This window comes from Megascapheus bottae, chromosome 6 (assembly GCF_031878675.1).
Source record: "Megascapheus bottae isolate mThoBot1 chromosome 6, mThoBot2.hap1, whole genome shotgun sequence".
Taxonomy (NCBI): Eukaryota; Metazoa; Chordata; class Mammalia; order Rodentia; family Geomyidae; genus Megascapheus; species Megascapheus bottae.
Genome location: NC_143514.1, coordinates 75,318,479 through 75,331,527, shown reverse-complemented (window position 1 = coordinate 75,331,527; position 13,049 = coordinate 75,318,479). Strand labels below are relative to the sequence as shown.

Sequence of the window (13,049 nt, the reverse complement as noted above, 5' to 3'; positions counted from 1 at the left end):
TCTTCAGGTAGGAAGACTGACAACAGGGGATGTAGGATGGGCCCGAGTAGAGAAGCAAATCCATGGGAATCGCTTTTCTGAGCAAATTCAAAGGGAACAACCCCTTCATGCCCCAGACTTAAAAATAACGTAGACTTGGCTCTTCTGAATTATATATCTAGGATCTTGAATTCTCAGACTGAAATCCTGTGCATAATTTATTCTGTTGGGTGGGACTTAGAATTATGACCCCCTTTGGGGGTGGGGAGACACCTGGGAAGCGTTTGCCAGCTGTTTGAAGGTGCCAAAAAGTGCCCTCTGTTGGCTGGGAGCTGACGTGCCAGTGTCACACAGCCCTCTGCTGGTGCCTCTAATGCTTTATTGCACAGCGCCCTCTCCTGGCCTCTGAGCTCCAATGCCTGTGTTCACGGTCTTAGGCAGCCAGTTGCCCCTCTGGGCTGGAGATCAGATTCTGGGGGTTCCTTATATCTCCCACTCTCCCCCACTACCTCCCTGGAGAAGTGACCACTCCTCCCTCCAGGAAGCTGCCTGCTCAGCCATATGTTTGTACCCCCATGTGCCGGGGCCAACCGGCAGCAAACCAGGGTTCGCAGATTGGGGTTCCTGAAATCGGGGGCAAGGACTAGCAAGAAATAGAAGAGAGACAGACACACCGGGTCTGGGATGTCCGCAGTCCAGGTAAAGACTGCCGAGACTGCCGCGTTTATTTTCCACACCTGCTTCTTCCCTCCTCCAGACCCAGGGAACCTCCAGGTGTTACATTCATATGGTAAATCTCAGGTCATTTACACAGAATAGGGCCAGAAAACAATAAGACAATAAAGCCATCGTCTGATGCAAGTCAAGGTACAGTTTGATTCCACTCTGGCTCCCAACACCCATGGATGTGTACGTCTGTACTATGGGTTGTAATCCAGCCCGGGGTCTCATAGAACATCCCTTCCCTGGTTTATCTGTGTCTCTCTGACCCACTTCCACCACACCTTTGCTGATTTTATGTCTTCTGGGGGAAGTTCTTCGTTTGGGTGTTTTGTTTGTCTGTTTTGCCAGTCCTGGAGCTTGAACTCAGGGCCTGAGCCCTGGCCTTGGGCTTTCTCCAGGCTAGAGCTCTACCACTTGAGTCACAGCCCCACTTTCAGGTTTTTTGTATGTGTGTGGTACTGAGGAATTGCATGCTATGCAAGCACTCTATCATTAGGCCAAACTCCCAGCCCCTTGTGTGCTATTGTTAAATATTCTGAGTTTGTGGTCTGGTTTTGGCCCAGCTGGGCATTAGCCCAAGGCCTCTATTCTTGATGCTTAGCTGGAAACCACCATTGGGTTGTCAGGCCATTTTTCTGGCCCAGCTAGCATCTTCTGTGAGTGTCTAACCACCAGCTCTGAGAAGCAAAGCCTGTGTGCATGGTAGACGGTAACTGTGAATGTAAGTACACTCTTTAATGATGATTATGAAACATCTGTGCTCACTACTGGAGATGAATTTTGGCTGAATGCTTGGGTCCCCATGCCAGAGAACCTGGCCATTGCCAAGTGGGCAAATTTGTAAATACCAATAGGCAGACATCAGGGAGCCCATCTGAGAGGAAGATGATGAAAGAACAGCATGGGGGCGGGGTGACGGTCTGTGGCCCTCTCCTGTTATTGCTATGTTCAGTCATAATCTTTTTCCTCCCTTTTCTTGGAAGGTCTAGGGTTTGAACTCAGAACCTTTGACTTGCTAGCAAAGTGAGTACTGAGCCACAGCTCTGCTTCCAGCTTTTCGCTGTTCAACTGGAGATACGAGTTTGACCCACTTTCCTTCCCAGGCTGTCTTTGAATCATAATCCTCAGATCTCAGCCTTCTGAGTAGCTAGGATTATAAATGTGAGCCACCACTGGCTCCTGCCCCCCCCCCACAATTTTGTTATCATTAAGGTGTGAGACAGAGGGGTTACCGTTTCACAATTCAGGTACTGTATCCATTTCTCTTTTGGACAATGTTTCCCCTTCTTACCCCCAAGTAGATATTTTTTGCCAGTCTTGAAGCTTGAACTCAGGACTTGGGCACTGTCCTTGGACTTTCTCAAGGGTAGAGCTCTACCCCTTGAGTCACAGTACTACTTCTGGCTTTTTCTGTGAATGTGGTACCAAGGAAACAAACCCAGGAATTTTGTGCATGCTAGGCAAGCACTCTACCACTAGGTCAAACTCCCAGCCCTCATGCAGATATCATTTTTTGCCAGTCCTGGGGCTTGAACTCAGGACCTGGGCACTGTCCTTGGGCTTTTTCAAGGGTAGAGCTCTACCACTTGAGCCACAGCACCACTTCCTGGTTTTTCTATATATGTGGTACCAGGGAATTGAACCTGGGTCTTCGTGCATGCTAGGCAAGCGCTCTACCACTAGGTTAAACTCCCAGCCATGCAGATATTTTTAAACTCAAGTTTCTAAACCAAGGCTTGTTGCTGACCACTGACCAGACCCAGACTCCATGCGCATGCTCACGTGGGCACAGCCCTGCACTCCCCTTTGCTGGGAGTCCTTTCCTGTGTTATTTTCCTGTCTGTCTGCTCCTCACTGTCAGTGCTGCCAAGTGCAGAAACCCAGCTTTCACCTTCCAGCCAAAGCCTCCTTTCACGAGTGTACACTTACTCTTCCAGATTCAGCCTGGAGGCATTGACTGTAGAGTTCTGTCAGTGGTGCGGGGTAGGGAGTACTCCCTAGGGCTTCACACACGCTAAGCAAGTGCTGCACCTCTGAGCAGCCCCAAGCCCCTGGCTGCAGCCCCCCCCCTCCCCGCACACACACCACTGGAACCCCATTACCAGGCTCTGTGTCCTACACGGGACACCATGTCTACCTAGCTTCCCACACTGAGAAGTTCAAGGTCCGCCCCCAGCCAAGGCCCTGAGCCTGTTACCTCTGCGGGCGCCCTTCTCACAGCTGACTCATTTATAATGGCTGTGTGGAAACAATGCAGGCAGCCATCCATAGACATACGGATAGACGCACCATGGTCACGAGTACAGTGGAATCCTGTTTGGCCTTTAAACTCAAGAGCATCCAGATATGGGAGGACAGCATGCTCAGGTAAACAAGCCAGTCTCAAACTGGCAAGCACAGGGATTCCTCATGTTCAAAGCTCGAGGGCTGAATAAAGGTGAAGAGGGGATGGCAGTCACCAGGGGGGTGGGGGAGGGTACAGGAAAGTCGCTAATGGGAATAATTTTGCTCTCATAAGACGGAGAATTCACAGAAAGCCAGGAATCTGTGTGCCTGCCTGTAATCCCAGCTACTCAGGAGGCTGAGATCTGAGGCTCACCTTTCAAAGCCTGGAGCATGTTCTCAAGTCCAAGAAGCCAGGGTGGCCTCCTGGTATCCAGCCATTCTCCCTGGGTTTCCTTGACTCTTGATTGGATCTCATGTCCTTGCCCTGAGCCAATCCCTTGAGCCAGGACTGTGATTGGTTGGTGGCTTAGCTCCACCCACCACTGCGGGTGGTCCAGCCAAGCACATTTACCCTCTGCCAGGGCCCTGGAGCAGCCGGCTCAGAGTGTATCCCTGCACCTCTCCTGTGTTCTAGAGCAGACACCTGCAGTGGCAGGCTGCAGAGGACCAGGGTTGACAAGGCTGTACCCCAGGGCTCGGTCTTGGGGACATGTTGGAAGGAGGTTAGGTGATGGCCAGAGACTTAGTGACCTGTTCATGCTTCTTCTTTCTTGTACTGGTCATGGTGCTTGAACTCAGGGCCTGGGTGTTGTCTCAGATTTTCTGCTCTGTTTAGCCACTGTTCCATGTTGCGCTTTTTTTTTTTTTTCCGGGCTAGTTGGAGGTAAGAGTTGTGCAAATGTTTCCTCTTGGGTCTGGCTTTGAACCACGATCTTCGGATCTTAGCCTCCTGAGTAGCTAGGATTACAGGCGTGAGGACCAGTGCTTGGCTTTCGCTGTTCCTTTCAGCCACTGTGTGAGCTGCAGTGACGTATGGGCCAGGCATCTGTTCCCGGGGCTGCGATCCTGCATGAGGGAGGTGGAAGGGAACATCCTGATACCCTCGGGGCTGTCCCACCAGCTCAGCACCCAGTACCATGTGCCTTGAAGATGGCATACTGCCTTGCCCGGCCACATGCCTGGGCAGATCCATGTGGATCGGTAGCATACGATGCTGTGCCTGGTCACTGTCCCACACTGGTGGAATGTCCTGGAAGGCTTCCTGGAGGAGGCAACTTTTCCAGCAGTTTTATGGCAGGGCAGCTGATCACCATCCTTCCCATCTGCCCTGCAGGTCTCCTATGCCTGGGTGCGGAACCCGACACCCTGGCCCCCGCCACAGTCGCCTAGGGCCACCCTCCCGCCCAACCACCTCTTCTCACCCCCGCACATGTCCTTCCACCATGGCGTGCCACCAATGCCAGTGCAGAGGAGCTGGTCGCAGAGCTTCCCCGGGCCCTCCATGGTCTCGCCTGCCGCCTACCAGCGGCCGGTCAGCGCCGGCGGGAAGATGTTCTTCACCTTGGACCCCAAGTCCCCTCTCATCAAGCAAGGTTTGCACATGGTTCTTAGAGGCTTACTTCCTGGCCGGGCTGGCTTGGAACTGCCCTCCTTCCAGGCTCAGCCCTCCTGACTAGCTAAGCCCAACTAACAGCTCAGCTTCTGCCTGTAAAATTAACATACCTCGGTGAATCCGTTATTAATGGTCATATATGGAACGTGTCCCAAGGGTCAGGGATTTGGAGGTGGCCCAGCCCTGGGGTCCTGGCTCAGAAAGCTAGAAGTGAGCCAGGCACCTGTGGGTCACCCAGGAGTCTCAGATCTAAGGACCACAGTCTGAAACCAGCCCAGACTGAAAAGTTCATGAGCCTCTTATCTCCAACGAGCCACCAAAAAGCCGGAAGTAGAACTGTGGCTCAAGTGGCAGAGTGACAGCCTTAAGTGACAAAGCCAAGGAACAGTGCCCAGGCTGTGGGTTCAAGTCTCAGTAGGCTCCCATACATGGAATGATACCATAAAACATGCATGCAATGCTTAGGTGCCCATCACAGGCTGGGCACAGAGTTGTCACCACCTCACAGTCCTCTGGGTGCTTCCCGTGGTGAGCTGGCTTCCTGTCACTGTGACAGGACACTTGACCTAATAGGTTTAAAGAGAGGCCTGTGTGAGCCAGGGCTCAGGCTTTCAGTCCTCGTCCCATGGCCTCGGTGACAGCAGATTTGCTGTGGCAGGGAGCCTGGGTTGGATGGGAGTGGGGCACTCACCTTGTGGCAGCTGGAAAGCAAAGAGGGGACTCCCAGCCCCCTCCCCTGGAAGAATGCATTCCCCAGGGACCTAACTTCCTCCCATGAGGCCTCACCAATGAGGAGGACGTGTCATGCAGTGAAATGTCCTGGTCACCAGGTCTATGGGATAAGACCTGGGATAAGTCAGAGCAAAGGGTCAGTTAGCACTGGGGACAAGAGTGAGGCAGCCCCCTCCTCGCCTGGGCCTCTGAAACCATCGCTGCTTTCCAGTGCTCTGCCTCCACCCCCAGCACTCACATCTGCAAAGAGCCCGCAAGGTCCCAGGCCTCACTGAGCCTTTCGTGTCCTCCATCACGTTTTTGTCCTAGTGTGGGCCAATGCGGTAGAGCTGTCGGAAGAACCAGTGCCTGAGGGGATTCCAGGGCCCATTCCTCCCGGCGAGATCTTTATGGACCAGGACCTGAGCCAGCAGGATAAGGTGAGAGGTTGGCGGAGAGACAAGACCCAACACCTCGTGGCCGCAGAGGGGCTCATTGCTGCTTATTTAACTGAATCCCCCATCTCAAACAGCAGCACTGGCAAGCACTGTTCACTGAGCACCTACTGTGTGCTAGACTCTGTTCTGTGCCCGTGGCATCCCTGAACTCATTTAATCTCCAAACAATTTTGATCATGTCCAATTGGGTTTCCTCTTGTAGGCTAGAAAACGGGGCTATGGACTCAAGCAGGCCTACTTAGAATTTATGATCCCAAAGGAAAAGGACCCTCCTCTTCTTGGGATCCTTTGTCAACTCTGGAAGGAAAGAAGACCTTCTTTCCTCTAGGAACATCTAAGGAAATTCAGATGGCCGGCCTGGGTCTGGGCATGGGAAGGTGGGACAGGAAGGGGGGGCCATGATTGACATCCCACAAGACCACATGGATGGGGTAGGAAGGCTACATCAGGAGGATGTGGGCTCTTAACTTTAAGACCTTGATCTCCTTTGAATTGACATTGGTACAGGGGAGGAAGAGGGAGAAAGAGGAAGAGGGAGAGAGAACGAGTTTTAGTCTTCTGCATGTGGATATCCAGTTTTCCCAGCACCATTTATTGAAGAGGCAGTCTTTTTCTCTAAAGTACATTTTGGGCTCCATTGTCAAGGGTCACGTGGCTCTTGGTACATGGATTTCCTTCTGGGTCCTTCCATCTGTTCCGTTGGTCTGTGGGTCCATTTTGTGTCAGTACTGTGCTGTTTTTCTCCCTGTGGCTCTGTAGTCAGGTATCAGGGCATGGTGGCGCTCTCTGCTCGGGATTTCCTTGGCTCTGTGAGGTCTTTCACACTTTCACTTGTGTAAATCTTAGGGTTGATTTCACCAGTTCTCTGAAAGACATTTGGGTTTCTGTGGGAATTGCACTGAATGTGCATTGCTTTCAGCAGTGAGCTTATTGTCACAATGCTCTGCCAATTGGTGGACATGAGAGCTCTCCCACCTTCTGTTGTCTTCATTGTCTTTCTTCATGGTTTTATAGTATTTCTTATGGCCTTTTGCTTTCTTGGCTATGCTTATCCCTAAGTTGGTTGGTTGGTTGTTGTTTTAGGGGGGATGAAGTCATTTCCATAACTTATATCTGTTTGGATAAATGCCCTGCGCTCACTGGATCAGAGGCTAGTTCTACTTTGTGTGTTTTGAGGAGGCTTCATGCTGACTTCCATAGCCAGGGCAGTGGTTTGTGTTCCCACCACAGTGCAGTGGGATTCCCTCTTCCCCTGCCACATCGCCAACACCCGTGATTGTCTGCGTGCTTAATGGTGACAAGTCTTACTCGGGTGAGACAGAATCGCAGCGTTGTTATTTGATGACATCTGGTGAGAAGCTTGGGGAGTCCTCCCCCCTTCTGGAGCCCTAACAAGTTTTTAGTCACTCCTCGGGAGGGTGGAGGCTGGCTCCATTGTGCCCACGGCAGGATAGAGACCCCAGTGCTTCCTGAAGTCCACATAAATAAATCTCCACTCACCTTGCTGGAAGGTGTGTGCATAGCTCAGCGAGGCCTGGAGCCCCCGAGAGGAGGGGGAAAACGGACCCTTTATTTTGGCCACAGTGTGACCAAACAAAAACTATTTTCCTAATGACTCCCGACCCAGTGAGTCCCTATGAGAAGATTCCGCTGCTCTCAAAGCTTAACCTCAGGGCACAGGGGATCTGCATCCCTTCCTCTGGGGTCATGTGGATTTGATCTGAACCCCTGTCTCTAAGGCAGCAAGCTGACCCCCATCCCTCCGCCGCCGGCCCCCGCCAGGCTCAGCAGCTGGGCCCTGCCTCAGGAAGGCCCCTTGTGACCCCTGGTCTCCCTGCAGGACGAGATCATCCTATTCCTGGGGAGAGAGGTGAGCAGGCTCTCGGATTTCGAAGTCGAGTCCAAATACAAAGACGCAGTGATCATGAACCTGCAGCATGAGGTGTCCGACCTGAGCTACCGGCTGTCCGAGTCGGCCAACTGCATGCTGAGCGAGCGGGACGCGCCCTTCAAGTGCTCAGGGCCCAGCGAGGCCGCTAACCCCAGCCAGAGCGAGATCCAGAACTTGAAAAGCCAGGTAGGACCTGAGGATGGTCATTCGGGGGCACCTGGGCACAGCACCGCCAGAGACGTCCCGATTCTGCCCAGACCTGGCACGACAGGGCCCTGGGACCTGAGGTCTGCCCTCTGCTCAGCCCGCACACACGGTCACTCCACTCCTCATGCCCAGGTAGCTATCAAAGAGAGGGCCCCCCACGCCACAAACACGCGCACGCACGCACGCATGCACGCACGCATGCACGCACGCATCTCTAACCAAACCCTGAGGGTGGTTTCTGGCTCCCTTGTGGGAATTCCGTGAAATAAAACTTCCCAGCCTGGATCAAGGTTTACCCAAGTGCCTGCCACATTGTCTTTGGTAAAAAGAAGAAAAAAATGGCTGCTGAATTTGGTTGTTCATTTGGGTTTTTTTTTTTTTTCTGTTTTTGTTTTTGTTTAAGCAGGACTGAGGTTTGACCTCGGGGCCATATGTTTAGTAGGCAGTTGCGGTAGCACTTGAACCAAACCCCCTGCCCTTTCTGCTTTCATTATTTTTCAAGTGAGGGTCCCGTATTTCACCCTGGCTAGAGTGGATGGATCCTCCTTTGGATGGTTCCCAGGCAGCTGGCAGGACAGGCCTGCGCCACCACGCCCTGTTTATTTATTGAGGGGGGTCTTGCTGCAACCCCCACCTCAGGGCTTGGCCTCAAACTGCAATCCTCTGAACCTCATCCTCCAGGCTCTGAGCCCCACGTCAGACACTGTGCTGCACCTGGAGCTCGTGGCATTTTTTGTTTGCTTGTTTATTGGTTTTTGAGACCAGGTAGTGCTCTGCAGCTGAGAATGGCCTCGAACTTAAGATCATCCCTTGAGTGCTAGAATCACAGGCCTGGGCCACCCCACCTAGCTATACATTTTGTGCATGAGTTGTATCTCAACAGCATTGATGAGAAAGTTGTTGGCCTTGTTATACAGTGCTGTCTATGTCCCAGCCTGGGGCTCTCCTCCCTACCCCCACTCCTGGCCTGTCCCTTCTCACCCCAGCTCAAGAAGCTCCCTGCATGGGACACATGCCTGCAATCTCAGCTCCTCAGGAGATTGAGACCTACAGGATAGAGGTGTAAAGCCATCTAGAGTAAAAAAGGTCTCAAGGTTCCATTGCTAATTAAAGCTGGACTGGAGGCCTGGCTCAAGTGGTAGATCACCTGTTCTGAGGAAGTAAGCAGAGCTAGACTTAGGCCCTAAGTTCAGGCCTAGGGAACTGGGGAAGAAAGTTCTAGAAACTGTGCCCCAAAACAAGGCATGGCTTCCTTACGGTGAAGTCAGGCCAGTCTACCTGGGCAGGACACAGCCCCGTTCCCTTCAGAGTTCTGGGTACAGCCAGGCCCCTTTCTTAGACAACCAGAGTCCCAGTGCCTTGAAAGAATATTCCAGAAATGGACAGCCTTATATAAGCTTTGTCACCGCATGTCATTATAATGGACCTAGTTTGTTATCCGCTGTTATTGACCTCTCACCCCTGTCCACTGTGAGAATTACACTTGGTCTCTGGTGCCATCTACAAAGCCAGGCACCACCAGGGACTGGATCTCAGCCCTGCAGGAAGGGACCGCTGCAGTAAACCACATCTGTCTTTTGTTTTGGTTTTGTTTCTGTGCTGGTATTGGAGCTTGAACTCAGGGCCTGGACGCTGTCCCTTAGTTGTTATTGTTGTTTTAACTGAAGGTTGGCACCCTACCACTTAAACCACACATACTTTTTTTTGGCAATAAGAGTCTCACAGACTTTTCCCATCCAGGCTGGCCTCAAACGGCCATCTTCAGATCTCAGGCTCTTCAGTAGCTAGAATTCCAGGCTTGAGCTACCAGCACCCGGTTTGTGTCGGTCACATTTCATTAGTCCATTCACTTGTTCATCCAGTAACTCTCGTTGCCCATCTTCCAGGCTTCATTGACCAGGGAGCAGCAGTCTGCTACGCTTAGCTCATCTAGGTGCTATGGGCTTGGTTCTCCAGCCCAGTACAATACTGGGAAGTGTTGGTCCTGCGAAGAGGGAGGCTTAGCAAGAGAAAGTTGGCTTCCTGGTGATCCTGAAAGAGCCTGGGGTCCTGGCGCCTGCTCTTCCTCGTCCCTTCCTGGCACGGTGAGGCAGCCACCGCCTCTACCTCTCCCCTGACTGTCCCCCTCCCTGGGGCTCCGCTAGGAGCCATGGGGTCAGGTCACCATGGACTGGGACCTCAGAGCAACCTTTCCTCTTCTTTAAGTTGACTATCTCGGTTATTTTGTTACAGCAGTAGAAGGCTGACCAGCCGCTGTTCCATTAAACTGGAACAGAGTAACAATGAAAAACACATCCTCTGATGTTTAGCAAAGGAATGACCTTCCTTGAGACTCATGTTCTTGATTTTTGAATCAAAGAAGTTTCCCTGATTTACTCTTCCTATACCTCCTATCTTGACTTTGGATTCTTGTTTTTGTGGCAGTGCTGAGGTTTGAACTCACAGCCTCACACTTGCTAGGCAGGCACTCTACCGCTGAGCCACACCTCTAATCCTTTCTGCACTGGTTATTTTTTGAGATAGGATCCCACTCGTTTCCTGGGCTGGCTCCCAAACCTTGATCTGCCTGTGGATGCAGCGCGGATGGCAGACATGCCCCAGTATACCCATCTTGTTCTGTTGAGAAGGAGTGGCACGGATTTCTCTTCCCAGGCTGAGTTGGAACCTGAACCTCCTGAGCTCGCCTCCCGGATGCTGGAATAACAGACAGGAGCCACTGTGCCCAGCTCACCTCAGTCTTTACTGACAACTGGATGATGCTCTGTAGCATCTCTGAACTAAAGGATGCAATTAACTTAAATCCAAATCAAGTGCATATAGTTAAGGTTCTTAAAGATCCTGTCACCAGCAGCACACTGAGTCAGAAGTGCCAGCCATGTGGCTGGCTAACTTAATGTTCTAACTAGCTGCTATATTCTCTTGTTTCCTTAAAATACATGTGACTTGGATTCTAGCTACTCAGAAAGCTGAGATCTGAGGATTGCAGTTCAAAGCCAGCCAGGGTAGAAAAGTCTGTGAGACTTTTTATCTCCAAATACTTACCAAAAAGCCAGCAGTGAAGGTGTGGCTCAAGTAGTAGAACACCACTCTTGAATACAAAAGACAATGGAAAGAGTCTAGACAGTGAGGTCAAACCCCAGGAGAATATTTAAAAAAGAAAAAGAAACAGAATCACCCCCTATCATGGAAAGACCCTCACCACACAGCCTGCACCACTGCTGATTAGCAGCAGGTTTTGCCTTCAAGCTCTCACTCTTCCTGGGACTGTTACATTTCTTATGATCACAATGCCCCTGCAATCTCAGTATAGACATCTTAATAACGATGCCAGTTAGAGACTATCTGGAGATTCACGTTGGTAGTGAAATGGCTTTTAGAGCTATATTTCCCTGCAGCCTGAATTCTAAAGCTCTGGAAGCTGCTTAGATTGAACTGTATATCTGTTACACACAGCACTGAAATCTTCAGGGGCCATTTTCCCTCATCCCTTCTGTGTTTGTCTTCATGCAAATAGAGGCATAGAGTAAGGAACTAGAAACATGTTTGTTTTTGTTTTTGTTTTTTTTTTATTCTGAGTGTTTTCCGTGGGAGAGTTTATTTCCTCTACCAACAACAACAAAAAAAAAAAAAGGAGGAAAATGTCAGCTTTTGGTTTTATGGGTTTTTATGGTTGTTTTTTGCTTTGGGTTTTGGGGGTTTTTTTATTCAGTGTTTTCAGAGCACAGACATGCTAGAGTGTAGCCCTGGGGAGGAGGTGGGGGGACACAATGCCCCCTCCTGCCCCCGCCAACATTCAACTCCTTTGTGATAAACCAGATACCTCAAGGGAAGAGAAAGTGTCCCCTCCCCCATCCCTGTGAGTCTGGGAATCTAAGCTGTGATGGCGTGTGGTGTGTGAAATGAGCCGTGCACACTATGAAACCGTGATGCTCCTATGAATGCAGAGTAATTATCACAACCCAGCGGGGAGTGGGGGCGCAGAGGCGGAGGCCGAGGGCTGTGAGCGCCACCTTGTGGCCAGACCCCGTGCCCTCCCCTGCATCTCCTGTGGTCCTCAGGCCCTGGCCAGGCTCCCCAACTCTCAGTACCCACCTGCCAGGAGGAGAGGCCACAGCTGGTACATGCTGGAGGGTCTCAGCTCATTCTACACGCCCCGCGCCACGCGTGGTCCAAGCACACTCCCACGTATCATTAAGATGTCCTAAGAGAGGAGGTCCACCCGCTGAAGGGGGTGACTAGGCCTCAGAGCCGCACAAGAAGGTAGACAGACAGCCCAGACGTCCCCTAAGCCTAAGCAAGCGACAAGGCCCTTCTGAGCCTCAGTTTCCTCTCCTAAAAAAAGGGCACAGGACGGGGAGCCTGCTGAGAATTCCAACATCACCCCCAAGCCCTGGTGACCCCCTCTGGCCCCTCCACTCCCAAGACTTCTGAGCTGGGCCCCCCTCACTCTCCAGCCAGCCCTAAGACTCCTGCCCACTCTGGGGAGGAGCGGTGTGTCTCAGGCCTGTGCCAGCGCCCTCTGACCCTGCACTGCCTGTTTTCTCAGATCAACGCCATTCAGAAAGGCTACAACGAGGTGCTGTGCCAAACCCTGTCAGAACGGAACTCGGAAATCGCCTCCCTGAAGAACGAAGGTGAGAACTTGAAGAGGGACAACGCCATCTCGTCAGGTGAGTGCCCGAGGGGCTGGGCTTAGTAGCTGTTGCTCCAAGACCATGCTGCCATTTACCCTGCAGACCTGCTTGGTGAACACTTATCACCAACTCAGAGACAAAGGTCCTTCCCAGAAAGGAGCTGTGTGGCCCAACGACAGTCCCTGCGTCTCTGCCCCGCCCCCCCTTGCACTGCTTGTTAGCTTAGCCTGAGCGTTCAGTGGATAAAACAAGACACACACATTACCCAGCCTGGTTTCTGGGGTTCAGGAAAGTGGGGGAACGTAGCCGTGACCCAGGGCTGCACAGGGTGGCAGTCAAGCCGCTGGTCAGGGTCTGGCGTGTCCCTGGGGGCTGTTGAGGGTCCCCGTCCAGAGCCCCCCACAGGGCCTCAGCCCCTCAGTACCCCAGCTTTTCCCTGCTGCTGCCTGAGAGCTCTGCAGCCTTAGCATTTGTGTCCCTGCCTGGAAAGTATCCCCACCATTTCCACAGGGTCAGCCTGGCCTGGGAGGAGGTTGAGGGGAGGTGTCCAAAGCCTTGCATTCTGGGAAACAGGGGCCCCAGGGAGGATTTTGGAATCAGGCCCAGGT

General features: G+C 52.1%; 1 protein-coding gene across 5 annotated transcripts in view; it reads left to right on the top strand.

Moving 5' to 3' along the window:
* Positions 1–13,049, top strand: part of Fhad1 (forkhead associated phosphopeptide binding domain 1) — an 84,582-nt gene that overhangs the window by 9,316 nt on the left and 62,217 nt on the right. For all 5 annotated transcript variants that reach the window (XM_090335769.1, XM_090335768.1, XM_090335771.1 and 2 more), the window contains exons 4-7: positions 4,262–4,520; positions 5,582–5,691; positions 7,550–7,786; positions 12,354–12,477. In XM_090335769.1, the coding sequence (XP_090191895.1) occupies positions 4,262–4,520; positions 5,582–5,691; positions 7,550–7,786; positions 12,354–12,477 (730 nt within the window). The remainder of the gene's footprint in view (positions 1–4,261; positions 4,521–5,581; positions 5,692–7,549; positions 7,787–12,353; positions 12,478–13,049) is intronic.